Source organism: Phaenicophaeus curvirostris, chromosome 8, assembly GCF_032191515.1.
Source record: "Phaenicophaeus curvirostris isolate KB17595 chromosome 8, BPBGC_Pcur_1.0, whole genome shotgun sequence".
NCBI lineage: Eukaryota > Metazoa > Chordata > Aves > Cuculiformes > Cuculidae > Phaenicophaeus > Phaenicophaeus curvirostris.
Window position 1 is genome coordinate 17,200,855 of NC_091399.1, and position 20,748 is coordinate 17,221,602.

The window sequence follows — 20,748 nt, forward strand, 5'->3', positions numbered from 1 at the left end:
CTGCCTTCCCTCCTGCGTCCAGACCAGGACATGCTGGTGGCTGCCAGTAGCCCAGCTCCACTCTGAGTGACCAGAGGCGGCGTGGGCCCCGTTTCTGGGACAGCTCTCAGGAATTGCATCTCCTGCTCTGGACAACAGGGGAGGGTTTCGCATGCAAAACTGCAAAGGAACATACGTGGGCTTTAATTAAGAGGCTGCTTCTGTGATGGGAAAAGGCATTAGAAGCCACTGGCCCTAAGAGGGAGCAAAGCCTTCCCGTCTCCTGTGTAGCTGTGCCTGCTAGGAGGGCACCAGCATGTGAGCTTCGGTTCCGCACGAGGAAGGGGAGTGACGCAGCTGGGGGGATCTCAGTAACCACCTTACCAGGCCCTCTGGCTTTGCCAGGAAGGAGACGCCCACGTCGGAAAACGATGGCTCTCTCATACTCCCGCACTACCTGCAGGGGAAACAAAAGCTGGATGCGCTGCAAAGGGAGGGTTTCAGCAGGTGTGAGCTGCCGGAGTTACCTGTCCCTGTGTCCCTTTACCCCCGCAGAGGACCTGACACAGAACTGCTGGCTGGCCTTGTGTGTGAGCAGAGAAGGAGCAGCCACGAGACACCCAGGATTTGGGAGAGCAGCCCATGTTAGAGGGGCCTGGGCTTTCCCAGGATGAGGCCAGCGTTCTGCTTCCTCAGAGCCTGGCCAAACTCAAACATCCTGAGCTAAAATTTTGCGTGCTGGTTGTTTGCCTCCGAGGGAACCGTGTGTGCATGTGCTCACCCCTGTGAGATCCGAGGGATGACACTGACACCCTTGTTGAGAGCAAGATTCACGTGAAATTTCCCCAGAAGTGGGAACCAAAATATGCCTACTCGTAGCCACGCTAGAAATGTGAGAAAAGGGGGAAAAGAGGGCAAATCCATCGGTACCTGAGAGACCAAACTCTCTTAACATTTTACATTCAAAACCTATTTACCTGCTGCTGCAGTGCCACTCTCTCTGGGCTGGGTGTGCTGAAGGCGATGTTTGAAAGTGAACAGACCTGCAAGCTGTTCAGCAAAAGAGAAACCTAAGCCCTTGCCTGCTGATAATTCAGCAGGAGTATTTGAGAGGTAGCGGAAGATCCCTGTGCGTCCCTTTGTTGCAGCAATGTGCGAGGAAGGAAAGTCAAAATTAACGATGGGTTGAAGAAGTGTAAATAGAACCTTAGACCCAGAAAAAGCTTTATGCTCACGTCCAAAACGTGCCGAACCAGTGAGTTACGTCCACATCAGACACCGACTACTAAGCCTGGGGAGGCCCCATGACCATTCTCACCTTCATGCAGAACCAGACAGAAACGGGGAAGGTCATTATGATGAACAGGAAAGACAAGATGGTCAGAAGCCACTCACAGATGCCCAGACCTGGAGACTTTACTCCTAGGGAGAAATACAAAAGGACCGTGTTAGCAGAGGCCAGCTCCCAAAATACCGACAGCCTGACAAGCGCCCGGGCCCGTCAGCTTCAGTGTTGGCCTTTGCCTAAACCCGGCGCGTGTGAACCATTTGCTCTCCCTGGAGCTGGCTCAGGTGAGCAGGAGCTGCCAGGATGCACCGACAGGTTTCGTCCCCGCTTTACTGCCAGAAATGGAGCCGTGCTTCCCCGTGGGGCCTCGACTAGAGAGCAGCCTTCAGGCTGAAGACCTGCAGGCACCAAGCGGTGTCCAAGGGTTTGGAAGGAGCAATTTGTTGGCTGACCTGGGAGCCCAGAAGTCCGTCGGGAGAGGTGAGCTAAGGGCAAAGAGAAAGATGGCGAATAGGAAGTTGATTTCAACGTGCACAGCCTGAAGCGCCCTTCCCTGTCAGAGGATCTCAGGCCCTTTGGAACAGGAGTTCAGTCGCATCCCAGCTCCCTGATGCGGTGGGACCGAGCCGCTGGTGCTACTGAAATCTCCCTGCGCCCTCCAGCGGTCACACCGAGGCGTGGGGGCTGACTGGGGTGCTCGGGTCAAAATGACCTTCCCCATCTCCCCAAAGCCAGGACGGGGCGTCTTGACCTGGCTGACCTTTGTTGTGAGGGAAAACCTGCAGGTATGGCCTGGAAATAGATTCCTTCTGGGGTACCTAGACCCAGAGGGCGGACCAGCAGTGAAGTTAGCGTCCCTGCGCGTCTCCCACTTAGATCTTCTCGAGCTCTTCCCTTCTTGCCCCTTTGCCTTTGGAGCTCTCTGCAGAGCCAGCAGGTCTGGAGGGAGGTTCACATGCCAAGAACCTGCGTGATCACTCTAGCTCTACAGCACCAGGAGGCTGTGAGGCTGGCTGGGGTCTCCCGTGTCTCACCCCAAGGAAAACTGTGTCTGTGCCAGGCGGGTGCGATGGCACTCACCGTGCGGAGTTATTCTGTGGCCGTACAGGGTCAAAGAGCCCACAGCTTTCCAGCCCTTCCCCTTCCATAATCCATACCTCCCTCTTGCTGCTCACTGTCCAGCAATGCCATTGCCTCCGTTTCATTCTTTGAGGATTTACACTATTCTTTGCCTAAAACTAGTATATATACCCACTGCTTTTGTAAAGCGTGAGGCCTTTTTCTAGAAGGGCATCCAACTCAGCGCGGAATTGTAAACCAAAAATGTTATTGCCTTTGCCTCAAAGACTTGATCCTTTTCAAGGTTTTACCAGTGAATGAGTGTTTCCCACTTGGGACACAGGGGGGACTCCCCATGCCTGGGATTAGGGATGCAGGGAGCTGTGTGAGGGGGACAGGGGGGACTCCCCATGCCTGGGATTAGGGATGCAGGGAGCTGTGCGAGGGGCAAGGGGGCACGTGGAGCCCAGCGGGGAAGCACAGCTGGTGCTTTTTGGCCCTCGGGCTCTGCCTTTCCCCCCTCAGAAGGGGGGCTCAGGTGCCACTGACCCGCAGGGGCTGCTCCAACAGGGGAAAATTCCCGCCTCCTCCTCCCCCACCCCGCCATTTTCCCGCCAGGAGGCGGCGGCTCCGCCCTCGCGGAGGAGGAGGAGAAGGAGGGAATTAGGGGCCCAGGGAGCTCTGTGGTGAGTAGGGGAGCGCTTGGGGGTACAGGGAAGGTTCTTCATGGTCTGTGAGGGGCGAGGGTGCATCCGCCTTCCTGGAATTAAGGATGCATGGAGTTCTGTGGGGGGCAAGGGAGCACGTAGGACAGAGCAAGGAGCCCCCACGCCTGGGATTAAGGGCAGGGGGGTCTCTCTGAGGGGCAGAGAATCCCCGTGCCCGGGTTTAGGGGTGCGGGGAGCTCTGTGAGGGGCAAGGGAGCACGTGGGGCTGGAATTAGGGATGCAGGGAGCTGTGTGAGGGGGACGGGGGGGACTCCCCATGCCTGGGATTAGGGATGCAGGGAGCTGTGTGAGGGGGACAGGGGGGACTCCCCATGCCTGGGATTAGGGATGCAGGGAGCTGTGCGAGGGGCAAGGGGGCACGTGGAGCCCAGCGGGGAAGCACAGCTGGTGCTTTTTGGCCCTCGGGCTCTGCCTTTCCCCCCTCAGAAGGGGGGCTCAGGTGCCACTGACCCGCAGGGGCTGCTCCAACAGGGGAAAATTCCTGCCTTCTCCTCCCCCACGCCGCCATTTTCCCGCCAGGAGGCGGCGGCTCCGCCCTCGCGGAGGAGGAGGAGAAGGAGGGAATTAGGGGCCCAGGGAGCTCTGGGGTGGGTAGGGGAGCGTTTAGGGGTACAGGGAAGGTGCTTCATGGTCTGTGAGGGGCGAGAGGGCATCCTCCTTCCTGGAATTAAGGATGCATGGAGTTCTGTGGGGGGCAAGGGAGCACGTAGGACAGAGCAAGGAGACCCCACGCCTGGAAGAAGGAGGTGAGGTCGCTGCTTATTACCGATAAAGAGGGTTTAACCCCAGCACAGCTGGAGAGGGGAGTACATGGCCATGATGGGCAAACCTCTCCCTCTACGTGACCTGGGCTTCCAATCCACCTTGGAGCTGGTGGCAAAAATGCCTGACGTTGTCAGAATCTGTCCTCAGGAGAAAGGCACGTTTATCCTCAAAGGTGAGGTTTTATTTCCGTAAAAGTGGAGGAGTTGTTTGGAACCTCGTACTGGTATGAAGCGATGCTCTAAAACCAGGAGGTGCAGAATGAATTGCCAGAGCTGTAGGTCATGTATCTCTGTCACTCTTTTTCTCATATAGCTCTGTTTAATTTTTTTGCCGTTGATGTTTTTTGCTGTGTCTTAATCTGCCTTTTTGTACCTTTCTCCTCCTTCCTCCTGGAAAATAACAGAGGCTTCCAGTTCTTTTTGTACATTTTGCACTCTGCTCTTGGTTTAGAAACTGCAGTAACGTTTCTATAGGAAGTTCAGTCTGTATCAAAGAACTTTTATCATTTTCCCAACAAAACTTGCAGCAGATGAGTTTCCTTTTGTGATCCTGTATCCAAGAATTGGACCCGCCTTTCTGCTTGGATCTGGATTTCTAGGGATGAGGGTGCAGGTTGGTTCTTGGCTGTTTCATCTGGTTCATTTCAGTTCACAAAGGGAGAGTAAAAGTTACCCTGTTGGAAATGCGATCTAGCGTGATTGGTTTTGAAAGACACGCCTGCTTCTGAAGAGGGTGGGGAGAATAGGAAAGAGGAGGACCTTTGCTTGTATAAAGCTTTCAGTAGTTTGCTGTCTTGGTAATCGAATAATTTCTTTCTTTCTTTCTTTCTTTGGTAGCCATTGCAGATGAGACCACCAAAGGTATTGCAAAACTGGTTGCCAGGCAGGAGGAAAGTGTTAAGTCACGAAAGAATGATGCTGTGAAGGCACGTGCTGCTTTTCCCTCTAGGAACACAAAGTGTCTCCCTCGCAAAGCCAGTGCTCCCGTCCTGCCAGCGACTGGGAAGGCTGAGCTGCAGGATCTGCTGAGTTCCTCACCACTTCTGCTCAGGAACTTTGAGAGGGCCTATCGCAGACGCTTTGGCCGGCCGTTCCAGTATAGGCGATATGGATTTGTCTCTGTATTTCAAGTCCTTGAAAGTGTGTCCGATATCATTGTTGTTGAGCAGACAAAAGCAGGTTCCTTGCTGACCCTGAGGAAGTAGCTGGAAGGTGAGACAGCGAAGGAAGAGGTGCTGCAAGGTGGGGCGCACAAAGAGGTGCCAGAAGGTGAGGGAGGGTATTATTTAACTGGAAGTATGTAGCTGCCAAGCAGCTGTGTTTCAAGTGATGTTGCTGCCTTTCCAGTAGCTGTCGTAGTCCTGGTTTCCCTAAGCTTTAGCGCAGAAGGGCTGCGAGGTACTGTAGAAGCAGCTGTTACAAGGGTGTTGTTGTGGTAGCAGAGAGCTTAACTGGAAGTTTTCTACAGTTTGCCACTGTTTTTCAGTGCGAGGTGAAAGAAGGGATGTTAAGCCCCTTTCTGAATGCGTGTATAGGACTGGAATTTCTAGTAATTCCAGGCAACAGGTAATAAAACTAGAAGGATCTCTGGCACGTCGGCTCCGCAGGCTGGTAAAGCCTTCCAGATGGGCTTTTTGAGGCTGAAGCACTAATCTGAAAGGCATAGCTATACTGCTTCTCTGAAGAAGAGCCTGTAGATATCCTCAGCGTTCCCCTAACAACTATGAGAGAAAGCAGAGGATTGCATAAGGTTCCTGCCAAATGCCTGACTTTTCTTAGCATCATTCTAGGAATTTATTTAGCCCTTGTCATGCTTGCAAGAGCAAGTGTGTTTTATTTTGCTTGAATTTATTAGTACGGCGAAGGATGCCTCTCAAGCAAATCCCCGTGACTGTGGGTGCTACAAGAGATGAGGAAAATGGCACTAGTACTTGTACGCTTTCATGGCCAGGTGTATTCTCCTTCTGCTTAATATGTAAATAAAGAATAACAACTAAACTCTCTTTACAGCTGCACCTGCAATTGAGATGCCTCCTTTGGAACCCATCCGTGATGCCAAGTGGTTTCACCTGCCGGCAGAAGAGAAGTCAGAGCCGGTGGAAGGACAAGCACTAGATATGAGTGATGTCCTCAAACAAGTAAGTGGCAGGATGAGTGATCTGTAGCTTTGTCATGTCTTCGTCCAGGGGGTGATAATTTTTTTCACTGCTTTTGTTTTTGCTTGGTTTGTATTGTTGATGCACTGTTGCTTCCAAAAAAAAATTGTACCTAGTTTAGATGAGGCTGGAGGTGACCAGAGTCATACTGACCTGATATATAACTCTATGTGCCCTCCAGCCTAGGTCTTTTTCTTGTCTCTTTCTGGTCTTGAGATCTCTGTTGGAGATCGTCCAAAGCCAGTAAAGCATAATCTTGTTCCCCAATAAGAGTGGAGACAATTCTTTTTGTGTTCTTAATAGCCTTCTTCTGAGAGTAGCTGTGTGGCATTTCCCCTGCTGCAGTAGCATGGGTTTAAGTGTCTAGCAGCTACGTGGCAGAGCTGAGGAATGGTCCTTGGAGACCTCAGTCCTGTCGTTGCCACTCTGCTCTTTGGTTGGACTTGAAAGTTTTGTTGCTGTTGTTGTGGTTTAGCAATGTATTTTTAGAAAGGGATGGAGAAGTACAGAGGCTCTGACCTGCCAGACCTGCTTGGGAGAATTTCTTTGTGCCCCCTCTATTTTTTTTTCCTCTTTTGAGCATCTTTAGGCCTTTGTTTTCTCAGGAAAGTTCTCCTGCTGCGAATTATTTCCTCTGCCAAGCTCATCTGGTGGTTCTACACAACTGTACAGTTGGAGTACCTAGACAGGGAAAGGGTTGCAGGGATTCTTTCTGAATTTGGTGTGCTGTTCACTTAATGAACTTGAAAGCTTAGGGCTACGAGTCGGACTTTCTGCGGTGTTTCAAGAAACATACCCTTTAGAAAACTTTGGCAGGCTCTTCTGATAAGACCTTGTCGTCTGGTGGGATGAAGTCCGTGGGGAATTTCCCTAGATCAAACAAAGTCTGCTTGTGGGAAGGGTAGAAAAGGGAGAGAGATGGTCCACGTAGCCCCATTTTTTTCTTGTTATGTGTCGCAAAGGGAATCTGTTTAAAGATTCTAGCAGGGCGAGTCTTGGAACGTGTTTGTACAACTCGTGTTTGCCGTGAAGCACCAGTTTTGCTGGTTTGTTTTAAAAGTGCCCTAGAGAGGAGGAAAGTGAGCTGGAATGTGTTTGGGTAGGCAGTGAACCAAGATTTCAAGATGCTGCAAAGTCGAGGGGAAAGATGCGACCTGATTCCTGGCCTGCTGTAAGGTATGGAAGTATCTGGTGATGAGACGCCAATAGCGGAAGCGTTGTAAGGGACAAATGAGGGACAAGGGCCGAGTCAATCTGCTCGGCCCCGAGAAGGGTCAAATATCTAGAGCTGCTGCTCTTGGCAGCTTTTTCTTGCCGTGCCGAGCAGAAGGAAAGTTGTCATCCACACCACTCTTGGCAGCTGCCGCTCTGGCTTAAGGCAAGGAGTTAGCCAGTCTTACGAGCCGTGCCTCTTCTAGGGCTAGTTTTACAGTGTGTTCGGTTGTTTACCTTTTTCTTATAATTTTCTTGCTATTTTGTGAAGGTGTTTTTTAAGTAGACATTTCTACGTCTTTCAAAGAAGTGTCTGTTGTCTCTGCCAACGTGTGAACTACGTGATAAACATCACGTGTGCCCGTAACAGTCTGACACGAGGAGCTTTCATGGAGCAAACCTGTCCCTTGGCAATATCACTGTTGACTGGCACTTCTGGGAGGAAATCCATGAAATGTAAGGGGATTTTAGAGGTGCTGCTGCTGCTCAGGCAAGAATTCCCTCAGGTACTCTTTAACTCAAAAATGTTAACTGCCTGGTTAACTCAATGTTTTAGTCAAAGTTTTTAACAAAAAGAATTCAAGGGTGTTCTTCCTCGCTCAGTCTGCAGGAGAGACTCTAATCTGCTTTTTTAAAAAACGGTTCGAAGGGCTAGTATTGTCTCTCGGTTGACTGTAGCCGTGTAAGCAGTGGGGTGTGCTGGAAGACAAATTTCCTGTAAGTTGTCTGGTGTGTGATGCAGTGGTAACTCGTAGCATATTCGCAATGAGTAAAACTGGAATAGCTTTGACTTCTGGACGCTGGAGGAGTGCTGTTTGTTGGCACAAACCGAATCTCTGGAGGCAGTGAAAGTAGCTGATGTCTGATTAAGGTTTCCATGCACGCTGGTTCAAGTGGAGTAAAGTTTACAGCAGCTAAAGAATGATGCAAAATTGCAAGCTGTGCCAAGAACTGATGTACAAATTTGCCTAGAATGAGAAAAGAATAGGATTTGTAGCGTTTGTATGTTTTTATCTTTTGGGAAATAGCTCTGGTGTGTGTGAGATGCATTTGTGCCTTCTGTGTCTTGAATTGTTTTCAGCTAGTTTTTCTGCTTCAGTCATGTGCTCTTTCATGGGGACAGAAGATAGAAACAGCATCTTTGGGGTAAAATCCAACAAGCAGGTGGGTTTTTTTGGTGTGAGTTTTTGATTTTTTTTTTTTCTCTTTATCAGTAGCCATTCAATATCTTTGTCTAAATACATAACGTGTCATCGGTTCCTCTTCTTTATTCCTTGAAGGAATATGAGGAAGGTATTTTTGTTGCACCCCTCTTTACACTGGAGGGAGGAAAGAGAGAAGGAAGGTGGAGGGTGTGAAAATAGGTGTTAGGATCCCAGGGACAGTTTTAATCCGAGTTTGCGCTATTTGTTGGGATTCTCTGATCTTCAGTAATTCATGGGTTCCCAGGAAAGCAGGACTACTTTTTTACCTTAATGCAGAGGCCAGTTATGTGTGTTCAGGGCGTAGCAAGACTTCTGAGCGCTACTTTCCTCTTGTCCCTTTGTAGTGTCAAGATTTAGATTTGAAGCTGTCAATCTTCAATCTGGCAACGACTCCAGAAATTCCCCCTGATGCTGTTCAGGACAGAAGCCTTTGCAGTTTCCCACCATTGGAGCGCTTGTGTTTGGTGGGAGTCTTTGTGGAATGTATAATCTCTCCTAGCCGGTTCTACATGCAAGCGTGCCACGCAGAAACATCCGATAAACTCCAGGATATGATGTTTGAGATGAGGTGAGGACGTGCTATGCTGATTCTGTGCTATTACCTGGGTATTTGCACTGAGGGAACAGGGCACCCGGCTGTTTGTTACCGTCACTACAGGCTTGACTTCTGGATGTGGAGATGCCAGTGCCGTACTAAATCACATAATCATAATGCTTCCGCATTCCTTTTATCTAGCAAGCAGTAAGTATCGCTAATAGTTTGGCTGTGTCCTAGACGGCCTTAAACTTTAAAAGCCTGGAAAAGTTGTGGAAAGGAACTTGAGGGTTCTGTATTGTTGACATTGCTATTGCTGATGTGCTTGGTTAAGGCTTTTACTTCCATCTCCAGCACTTACCAAAAGCAGCAGGTAATAAGCGTTAGTCATATCTATATTTGAAAGCAAAACCCCATCAGTGGGTTTGTCTGTCAGGTACGTTGTGCGTTTGGGACTCTTCCACTACGCTGCAGTAGCTGTTAGTCGTGTGCCAAAGTAAATACTGGATGTCCGTGGGGCAAACGTGTGATCGCAGGCTGCAGACAGGTACTGTGTGTGTAAGCCAGGACTCCGGAACCTGGCTCGTAAGAAGCCCTGTGCCAAGTCAGGGTAATGTTAAAAGTGAACGACTAGAATGGCTGTATTTAGTCGCTGATTAGCGCCCATTAGTTAACTTTTTGTTGGACCCCAAGAATACCATTTAAATGTTAAAAGTTTAGGTTTGTGTATTTATTGTCACTTGGTTTAAGTAGAACAGAAACATAAACTATCTATTAGAACAACTCCTGAAAATCGGTCTCGTGGAGGCTTTGAGAAATGAGGATTCTTCTGAACCCTGAAGTGTATTTCTGTTTATCCATCTCCTGCGCCCTACCAAGCACAGTTTTTCATTGTGATCTCTGGCAGACACTGTTACTTGAGTAAACTTGTTTCTGATCGTTCTGTCATGCCTGAGTCTTCAGTACGTCCTGGACAGCTTTGCTGTGTAACGGTCTCAAAATGGTGGTACCGCGTTATCATCCACCGCGTGATCAATGACCAAGAAGCAGAGGTGTTCTACGCAGATTACGGAAACCTGGGAATCGTCCGAAGGTTTGCCTGGAAATGGTTCTCAGGATTAGCTGTTCCATCGCCTTCCCAGGGATGAGGGTGAGGCTGCTGGGCCTGTCACTCTCCAGGAAGACGTCCCACCACGCGGGTTTCCTAGAAAGTGTCTATTTGGATTTTTTTTCCCCGTAGCAGTGCCTTGCAGGTACTTCCTTGCTTACATGTTAATGCGTGAGGTGACGTTAAGAACAAGATCTGCGGTGCAGATCACTCCAAGCCCTTTGCTTATCATCGCTGTGGGCTAAACCCTTTCCTCTTCCTTTATTCACTCTTGCCCCTTTCTGTCCCTTTCGAGCAAGCTCCCTAATCCTCTTCCCTGAGTTTTGTGAATGGAGGTAAACATCTCTTGAACAGACATCCTCCCAGTTGGGAGCATTTGTGGTGTCAGAGGTACTCGTTCTCCTCTGTAATTCAGTACCTTCCCCATATTTGCTTCTGCCCTCTCATTTGCCTCTATTCATGCCTGGCCATAGGCATTCTGTGTTTCAAAAGTGATTTTTCTCTGTCCATAACTTTCTTATCAAAAGAGGTTATGAGGAGAGGATGCTTGGGCAAGGGAAGGCGTAAGGGACCAGTTGTTATTGCTATTTCTGCTGTGCCCCTTCTCTGGCTACGGAGTGTTTTCCAAAGCTGCTGTCGGGCTTTATTCGTAAGCACAAAATGCGATATGTGCCTCTCTATTCCTAAGCTGATCTTAAAACCCAGAAGAGGAGGAAGTTCTGGCATTTGTCATCTCTTCCTGTGTGACGCAGCCACTAAGGACGATATCTACTTCCACGCTGTCTTGAGCAGTAGGGGATGTGCTGACATCTGTGGGAAGAAGGTTCCTTCCCAGGTCAGGAGGGAGGCGTGTGCTTCTGACAGGAAAGGCAGGGAAAGGATTGGTTGGGTGCCTGTAGTGGAGAGATCTTTACCTTGAAGCAAGTAGTTTTGTGAAGAGCAAAACCGGTATTCCCTGCTTCCCTGCAATTTACTGTTTTGGGGCTGTATCCCACGGTGTCTATGGTGACGGCTTTCTTTTTGGTTAAGGTGGAATTCGATGATACAGCAGAGATGTTCTGGTTTAGCAGAACAAACTCTTTTCATCCTGACTTCTAAGAGTGGATTTTTAAAGTGGATTAGCTTGTTAATATTGCCGAAAAGGAAAATAGATGTTCTGAACATGAGGCCAAGCTGGGATGGAATTGAGGAGTTGTATTTGTAACTTTTCTAAACATTGTTAATTCCGGTAGGTTTTGTTAGTCATAAGTTGAGGCCTCCGAGTCATCCAGACCATGAGAGCAAGTCCATTAGATGTTACTGTCTGGCTTCAAGTAGCGCTGCATAGAATCGTAGAATTGCCAGGTTGGATCGTAGAGTCCAACCATTCCTATCTGCTGCTAAACCATGTCCCTGAGCACCTTGTCTACCTGTCTTTTAAACACCTCCAGGGACAGTGACTCAACCACCTCCCTGGGCAGCCTCTACCAGTGCCCGATGACCCTTTCTGTGAAAATTTTTTTGTCTGATATCCAGTCTGATATCCATTTTTTCTGCTAGCCAGAGGCACGGGCAGTTGAGTGAGGAACAGGGTAGTTAAATAAATAATTTTGGCCTTTCCTGCTCTAGGCCCCGGAGATTGGTTGTGCCGTTAAACTGAATTATAGATATGGTCTTGGCTTACAAAGTCTCTTTCTTTGCCAGTGACGTGTATAGTGCTGGACGGTGTAACCAGGGTAGATTGCATGTTGTGCCTTGAGCAGAGATTGAAGCTGTGAGCCAGCACAGAGAGCATTTATGATTTAGGCCCATCAGTGTTGCCTGAATGTCTCAGCTCGGTTTCAGCAAGAAGTCTGTGGATACGAAAACCTTTAGAAAGGTGCTGCAACAGTTTTGTATCTCAGCAGAAAGTCAGGCTTTGCAGCCCGGAGTGCTTGTATCTGTTGTTTCGTTTAGTAGATATAGAATGCGTATTTTGGCAGGATTAAATCCAATAATTGTGTTTTTGCGTGTGCGTGTTCCATTTAGCGGGTAGGGGGCTATTGCTGGGTGATTTTATTGCTGGAGGGAGTTGATTTTCTTAGTAAGACAATTTCTACAAGAATTCAGAGCTCACACCACTTGTGGGTGGCATGCTTCTTTGTAAAACCCATTAGAATTCTTTTTATTCTTTATGGTGGTGACAACTTACTTTTCTTGACTCAGCTGTTGGGGTTTTATTTGTTCGTAGGGATTTGAGGAAGTGAATCCTTCAGCCTTGTATCTTGAGCCCAGCAGAAAGCAGGAGAATGCTGAACCCGTGGAGCCACACCTTCGCTCGCAGCAGGAATCTTTGAACGTAAATAGTGACATAGCAAGCTCGAAGCTGGATGAGGATGAACTGTGGGAACAGGTGAGAGTTTGGCTGCGGTGTGACTATCGTTCAGTGGAATTGGCTCCAGGGATCAGTAGATGTGTTGGCTTAGTCCTATGCAGTGTCTTGTGGAGTGGTTTTTTTTCCTTTGCTTTTATAAAAAGCAAGCAGAACCGTGACGTAACAACAATTACACGTGGACCATAAATACGTCCGTCGCTGCTTGACCTCTGATCCCTTTGCAGACGTCAGGGAGTCTGTGCTCAGTGAGTTCTCCAACCTTCCATACGCACCATCGTTTTTGAGTTAGAGGGAAGAATGGACTCCAAGAACTCAGACCAGTACCAGATCCCTGAGATCAGTTTGACTTAGCAGTTTCCTAGTTTGCACCCCAGGAGCCAAGAGGTGGTGTGGTCTCCTCTAGTGTCTCTGGGGTTTGGCAAAGGATGTGTAATAACTCGGGGTGTCATTTACGTGTGGGAAAGGAGCAGAAGAACTAGTGATGTCTTGTTTGCCTTAAGGGTCTTGCTCATTTTAAACTTCTCCGAAAGGAATCCATTTGCAGGCTTGATTGTTACAGGGGTTAAAGTTGTACACGACTGGAGTTTTTTTTAAAAGTTAACTCTAAAAGCGACCGATACCCAGGTCTGGATACTGCTGTACGCCTTTGATTTCAGAGCAGGTTGAAGAGAGGAGCCCTTTGCTATTATTTAATGGATGAAAAAGAATGATGAACAGAGGGGTTAAGCAGGGAGTAAAATCCAGGTCTTGAGTGCAGTCTAGCACGGTACCGTTAGAAACACCAGGGGTATTGTTTAACAGGTCACTCTCTCTACTTTTGTGTGATTTAAATTGTAGTTTTTTCATGACACATTTTACTACTGACGCCAAGTAACTGTCAGCTGTTGAAGTGTTCAGCAGTGGGCCGGCTCCAGGGCTGTTTTTCTGACATTCCTCTGAAACGTAAAAACGTAAGAGTTACTGTAATGTCGGTAACTTGTAAAGCGGTCATTTTAGCCAGGTTTTATTTTAGCCAACTCTGTGTCTGGGCTAGGGAAACTATAAGCTGCACGTGTTGGATATTGGTGGGCTTGCACTGTCAATACATCATCTGAACTGAAGGTCCCAAACATCGTCTTTATGTGGGAGAAATGAATGTGACCGAGACTCTGCAAATCTGAGTTTATTGTGATTTTTATGGTAAAATCTGGTTAAGTGCAGCAAGATCCATGTGTGTAAATGTCAGACAGAGCTGGCAATTTGGAGACTAGAGGAATGTTAAGTGCCTTCAGGTTTTCTTCTGTTTTGAAGGGTCTTAGAATCCTTTTCCAGGAACAGTAATCCTCTCTTTTCTGCTATTCTGTTTAGTTGCTCGAAACGATTCCTCTCCTCCTCGGTGCATCACTGATGTCACCATCAGTATCAACTCTAATAATTGCTCCAAGTGTTTAGAACTGGGATGAAATACGTCTGACTCTTGGTACTGCTCGGCTAGCGTTTTCTGGGAACTCCTCTTTGGCAGTGGGGAACTCCCTTTGTGTTGTCCAATCTTAGATTTGCCTTGTCAGGATTAACTCGACCCCCTCCTCTGCCCTTAAGTGCGAAATGGCTGGACGCCGAGTTGTCTCAGCTGTGCTGTGTGAAGGCACTTCTCCATGGTGAAATTCCTCAGAAGGCAGCAAGCAATAACCAGAAAAGATTGCTCAGATAAAACTGTCCTTTCCAGGTGGTAAGTTTTCCTGTGGAGTACAGAAATGAAAGTGGGAGTCAGTAGCTTTCCTTGCTTTGTCCGTCTCCTTGGCAGTGGCACCTCTCTGCTGAGGAGGAGTTAGAGGGGGATGTGTGGCCAGCTTTGGATGAAGCCAGTGTCCAAAGCACAAGGGACCGAGACCCTGAACCTGCCCAGGAGGATACAAAAGAAAGTCCTCCAGAGCTCATCACAGAGGCTAAGGTGAGAGCCCTGAGCAGAGCTATTGCAGTTGAGGAGGGTTATTCTTGGTTTTAGGTTGTGTGAATTGCTTTGACCTGTGGTTTTTGTTTTGTTTTTTTTTAAAGTGTCTGGCCATGAAGTAACAACTGGCTGTTAGCATGGCCTCGGGGCTGTGTTTTCCTCCTTCCTGTTGTTTCTGGTGTTACGGGTGCTCGACTAGTGATCTGCTGGTGCATTGAGGTGTGGTGGGAAGCAGACTACTCTTCTTTCTCTTTCATGCACAGTCCTGAGGGTTACTGGGAGTCATTGTGGGGTTTTCCTGGATCACTCAGAGGTCCCCCCTGGGTTAGGGGGATGGGTTTGAGAGGGTGGCATTTTGGGCTGTGCTTTGAGGCATTGTGTGGCACCAGTAACACAACTTTACTGCTTAAATAGTGGTTAATGATAATGGTAATGAGTCTGGCCGGGCCTGCAGCATGGCCTTTGGCCTGCGCTCTCCTTTGGGTTCAGCAGGGAGCCGGTGTCACTCAGGGTTTGTCGAGTCACAGAAGGTGTTATAGAGCTGGAAATGGGAGTGTGCCTGCAAGGTTTTGGATAACCGCAGCTCCTTACCCATCTGGAGATTGAGAGTGACTGAGACAAAGCGCTTTGTAGAAGGACGAGGGGGAAGTTGGCTCTCAGATAGTCTAAAGCAGAGCTGGAAGAACTGGTGGCGCTGGGAGATGTTACCTGAAGGGGATGGAGGGAAAGCAAGCTGGAAAGGGACCTTGAGAGAAGGAGAGAGGAGGGAAAACCTCTCCTAGGAAGCGTGGGGAGAAAGTACAATGAGGTGAGATGAGAAGTAGGCAGATGAGCAGATAGCAATAGGGTCCTTGTGAGCTGACTTAAGTACTTCCCCACAAGTATTAAACGGCGAGTTCCAAAGCATAGGGATTTGCTAACTGGAGCAGAGAAGGCCTGGCTACTCCCTGCTCCTCAAACACTCTCTAGGGTACCTGCTCTCATCTGCCTCTTGTGTGCTAACAGACATTTTTAGCGTCCACCCTTGCACCCTGTCTGTTTCTGCTTTGCTGTGGAGCGGCAGTGATGCTGCCTGTCCCAGTGAGGATAGCATGGGTGGCAAGAGGAGGTGATAGTCATCTTTTACATCTGTTTGGTTCTTTTTTTTTTTTTTAAACTCTTGTCCTAGCAGTTTTTATTTTTACTGCATGTCAGGTGGGGATTTTACAGTGGGCTGGTGGGTATCGAGCAGAGTCCGGTTGGTTAATTGGATTCACCTCTCACCCAAGTTATTCTGTATGGGTGTCCTATCAGCGCAGAATTTCTGCTGCCCAGCCGTGTAGCTCTCCGTGCTGCTTCAGGAGCACCTTGTGGTCCCCTGGGGAGGCCAGTTTATGTTGTTTAAATCCTTTTTTTTTTTTGTGAAAACAATTGTTTTGTTGTGGGCTAATCCTCTGAACACACTTCCACCGAAGTGTGAAGCACCTTTGAATGGCGATTCACCCCTTGTGAGGATGGATGGCTCTCTTCTGCTGCCTTGACAACAGAAGAAGCCTAGAGAGCAAGTACCGGATTTTTGAACAGCCGTACTTGGGCAAGGGGAATAGTTGCTTGTCTGTTGTTTCGCTATTTTTCTCGTCCGGGCTGCGTTAACAAATACAGACATTGGCTGTATTACCTGTCTGTGGCCGAAAGGTGGGTAATCGTCCCTGGAACTTGCTTAATTTGAGCAAAAATGCAGAGCGACGGCCTCTGACTCTGTTCCCGCTCCCTTGCAGAAACTCCCTCTGCTGCCGTAATTTGTTCTGCGTGGGGCTGCCGAGAGGTGAGCCAGCTGTTCGCTCTTTGCTAAGACGTGGTGATTTGTATCTTGTGCTAATGTGTCCCTCTTTCCAGCTTGCTGTGCAGGAGAGCTGCCCTTTGGCCAAAGTTGTTAGTAATTACTGGTGTTTTGTTTTTAAATTATCCAGTTGCTCTCCTTCCAATTGAGAGAGGATACAGACCAGGGCAGTCGATGAAGCGAATGTACTAATCCTGCCTTCTCATGAGTTTTTGATATACCTTTGCAGACACTTCCCTCTCTTGAAGAGTCCTCAATACCCGTTGTCTTCTTCAAGTCGGTGGAAGACATTTATACCTACTCCAGGCAACCAAGAGGAATGAGCCAAGATGACCCTGATCGGACAGAAAGATTTCCCAACGAGGCCCAACGTCTTGCTCTGCATCCCGCTGTTCTACTTATGGCAGCGCCATTTATGCTGGACGACCATAACAGTACGAATAGATTTGTCGGTAAACTTTGAACACAGCAGAAAACTGAGCAGCCTGTAACTGTGCTGCGACTCTTGCAGTCGCTGTTGGGCACCTTGGGACTAGTGCTGCTGTTTTGCTAGAACAGGTGGAAACGTTGGTGTTCCTGTGGGGTGGAGATACGACGATAGTAAATAACCAGGTGCAATGCATCGGTTTGGTCTTTCGTGGGAACAAGTGCATTGAGGGTTATTTCTCTGATTTTTGCTGTCTTTTCTAGACTTCAGGCTGTTTTCGTGCAGAAGTCTGTTTCTCCATGCTAGCCCGTGTTCATTTCATACTGAATCTCTGACTGCCAGAGGTAAGGGACAAAAGCAGTTTTTTAACTTTGTAAGGTCCCTGTGTGGGTGTTCATCTTCCAAATGATGAATGGATCCACCAACCTGTATGAGCTTTGCCCATTTTACAAGGCCAGTTGACTTGCCAAAGGCGGCGCCTGTTGTTTGTGCCTCGGAACGGATCTGTCTGCGCTCTCTGTGGAGTGGAGGCCCGGTTCTCTGGGCAGGAGCTACTCAATTCACATGTGACTTCCCCCCTCGGGGAAACGGATGGGAAATCAGATGTGAATTGAGTAGCAGCACTGGGAGGAGAGGGAGAGAGGCTCTCAGATTATACTGCGTTGGGCTCACCGAAGAGATGTGCAGTAGAAAGCCCTCTCGCCATGACCCGGTAAGGTCTAGGCAAAAGGGACATCAGTCTAAAGTGGAGCTCTGAGAGTTGCCATTGTTGATGCCGTCTTTCTTTTCTGTGTTCCTCCTTGTGCAGGGAAAGAGGAAGTGAGGAACAGACTTGCCCAGAAGTGCCGAGGTTGGCCTGTGCGGTGCCAGCGGGCTGTGTGACCAAGCGCCGTCTCTGAAACTGCTTGTCCCTCCTGTCACGCTAGCTGCCTTGTTCCCAGCTGCTCGCTTAGCCACTTGCGGTTCCTACTTGCAGTGGTTCCCCGGCCTGAGAAAGAACTTGAGAAGAGGGGAAGAAGGCTGAGCAACTGCCAAGGAAGGCTGCCTGGAGTAGCAAAAGCCACCGGTATGACCACGCTGTTATTTTCTTTGTTCAGAAATGTTTAATGTTTCAGGAAAACAGTTTGATTTGGTACTGATTTATTGCTCTTGGTTGTTGTTCTGAAGCACTGCATTAGAGTGTGACGTTGTGCTATATATCTTCTAAGTTTAGGAGAGGGAAGTGGACTACCTATCCCTCACTCCCTCAGTGCACAAGCAGTTTTGACGTTGTGTGGGGAAATGGTTTTTTGATTTTTGACTTCACGGATGCTCCACACGCTCCTTGCTCTTAGGAGAGGTGGTTGTATCCCAGCTGTGGCCTCAGTCCGTGGTGATGCTGAGAACTTGCCAAAGGAAATCTCCTTCCCCGAGAGAAGGATGCTCTGAATTGTTGATGGATCGGGATGCCAGACCTACGAAGCATCGGGAATCCCGTGGTACAGATATTGAATGAGATCTATAAAGAATCCAGTAAGAGAAGGCTTGAAGCTTGACATTGGCCTTGTTTACGTAGCTCTTTGCCTGTGGCAAGAAATCCTCTTGGGCCTGAGTTTATTAATGCAGAGAAAAGTTGTGGGAAGAGATGCGCCCTGGCTGCGAATGCTGACATTCAGCTGCTTTGCTGCTGCCTGGACTGTTCTTCAGGGCTTCAGGGGCCGCTCTGCCCACCCCGAAATGTGCCAGAGGTGTGTTTTGCTGCTGAGCCCCAAGAAAGGCTCAAGGTGGGATTTAACACGAACGCTGAAACAGTTAAAAGCCCAGCATAAGAAGTTTATTGATGGTCTGAGACGATCTTTAAAGCTGTCTTTCAACCCGAACTCTTTCAGGATGTTGTGACTATTTTGTTTTGATTTCAGCATTTGGGGGTGGATTTGGATGTGTGAAAGGGCTAAAAAAAAAAAAGGCAGAGAGAATCTGGGGCTTCTTGGGAGGGGAAGCTAGTGAAGGAGATGGGAGCAGAGAGGTGGGGAGCTATGGCTTGAGCAGGCAGGGGCTGTACAACCCTGTGGGGAGGTTTCTGGCTTCAGACTGGGGGCTTGTCTCACACGTTTGTCGTCCAGCGAAGGGAGCGGATGAAAGGGAGCTGAGCTTGCTCGGAGCACCGGGCGATGGGGTGTTTGTCCCAACAGCACCCTTTCTGCTGCAGCACGTGGGACCTGGGGCTGGGCTGGGGTGTCCGAAGGAGACCCCCGTGTCCTCCCCTGCTTGTCCCCACTGCTGCCGTGTCCCTGCTGGGCTCCACAGCTCGGCTCCCTGCAGCATAGAACTCTTCTTCTGTGGGGGATGAGGAGCTGCAAAGACTGCTGGGTGGGCAGCAGCCCTGTTCCCAGCTGGGGTTGCCTCCATCCCCGTGCCCTGCCTGGGATGGAGTGGGTCCTGCAGCTGCCTGGAAGTGTTGCTGGGGGCTTTTGGGGACGGCTTCCGCTGCGGCTCAGCATGGGATGTCCCGGGAAATTGGGAACGGGGAGATTCTGTCAGGGTCTGGAAGACAGGGTGCGTGGACACCAGGGGCTTCTATGTGCAGCAAGGGAGCAGCCAGCAAGTATTAAGCAGCGTCGGGACATTGCCTGTGACTTGGGAGCACCCTAACCTGCCAGTCTGGGAGGGAGGAAGCATATTCTGGGCTGTTAGCACTGCACATCACTCTTCTTGCACACTCCTGGGTACCTGTTGGAGGCGGGCGCAGGGCTCTGCTGTGCTCCCATGTACCTTTGCTGGTGCTTCGCTTGTCAGGATAGCATGTTTTCCTACAAGCTTTTGCCATTCACGTGTCTGCGAGTGCTTGAATAGTTTTCCACGCCCTTTCAATCAAGAGAAAAGGTGCATCTCAGAGCATCTCAGCTCACATTTCTCATGCCTGGCAGGTCCCTGTTTGTACATTTGTTCCTTAAGGCACTGGAACAAGAGAAAGGTGCCTCAGGGGACTGTAAAGTGACTGTGACCCCTCTGGAGATGAAACCCCCTCTGGGACCCCCAGGACCCCTCTAGGACCCCTCTTGGGTCCTGGGGGGGTCATAGAAGTATCCTGGGGTGTTCTAGAGGAGTCTTAGGGGTCCCTAGAGGAGTCCTGGAGGTCTTTACATGGATTCTGGGGGTCACTAGAGGGGTCCTGGTTGTCCCTTGAGGGGTCCAGCTGGGATCTAGAGGGGATCTGGGGGTTCTTCGAGGGATTCGGGGGCCCTGGTGAGCCCTAGAGTGGTTCTGGGGTCCCTAAAGAAATTCTGCAGGTCCCTAGAGGGGCCCTGGGGGGGTCTTAGAAGGATCCTAGGGGATTCTAGAGGGGTCTTGGGGAATCCCTAGAGGGTTCCTGGGGGTCCTTAAAGGGGTTCTGGGGGTCCCTAGAGGGGTGCTGGTTGTCCCTGGAGTGGTCCTGTGAGGATCTCGAGGGGACTTGGGGCTTCTTAGAAGGATTTAGTGAGTCCTGGGAGTCCCTAGATTGGTCCTGGAGGGTCTAGAGAGATCCTGTGGGTCCCTAGAGGGGCCTTGGGGCCTCTTAGAGGGATTCAGGGTATCCTGCGGGGGCCTAGAGGGCTTCTGGGTGTCTGTAAAGGGGTTCTGGGGGTTCTAGAGGGATGCTCGGGGGTTCTAGAGGAGTCCTGGGGTCCCTAGAGGGGCCTTTGGGGGTTCTTCGAGGGATTCGGGGAGTTCTGGGGAGCCCTAGAGGGTTCTGCAGGGCTCTCGAGGGGTTTTGAGGAGTCTTAGAGTTATTCGGGGTGTCCTGGGGACCCCTAGAGTCGTCACGAGGATTCTAGAGGGGTCCTGTGCATCCTTAGATGGTTTCTAGGGGTCCTTAAAGGAGTTCTGGGGGTCCTCGAGGGGTCCTGGGGAGAGTGAGATGATGCAGGGAGATGGTTAAGAAAAGGTTTAATAAGAGGACACACAGGACCCCTCTAGAGCCCCCAGGACCCCTCTATGACCCCCAAAACCCCTACAGGGAAGCCGAGGACCCCTCTAGGGACCCCCTAGGCTCCCTCTAGGACCCCTTCGAGCCCCTCTAGGAACCCCTAGAATGCCTGTAGGGATCCCAGGACCCCTCTGGAGTCCCCCAGGACCCCGTTAGGACCTCCTAGAACACCCCGGGGACCCAGAACCCCTCTAGGGCTCAACAGAACCCCTTTAGGGAACTCCAGGCCGCCTCTCGAG

The 20,748-nt window shown here is 49.7% G+C and overlaps 1 protein-coding gene across 1 annotated transcript; it reads left to right on the forward strand.

The window, feature by feature from the left end:
* The first annotated feature begins 1,283 nt into the window (after positions 1-1,283).
* On the forward strand, positions 1,284-17,445 carry LOC138723353 (tudor domain-containing protein 5-like). The gene is given in 14 exon segments (XM_069862298.1): positions 1,284-1,551; positions 1,607-1,747; positions 2,945-3,012; positions 3,795-3,857; positions 3,859-3,991; positions 4,656-5,087; positions 5,829-5,956; positions 8,736-8,959; positions 9,834-10,050; positions 10,723-10,869; positions 12,244-12,411; positions 14,171-14,317; positions 16,366-16,588; positions 17,372-17,445. Coding segments are annotated over 14 exon segments (2,433 nt in total).
* The last annotated feature ends 3,303 nt before the right edge of the window (positions 17,446-20,748 follow it).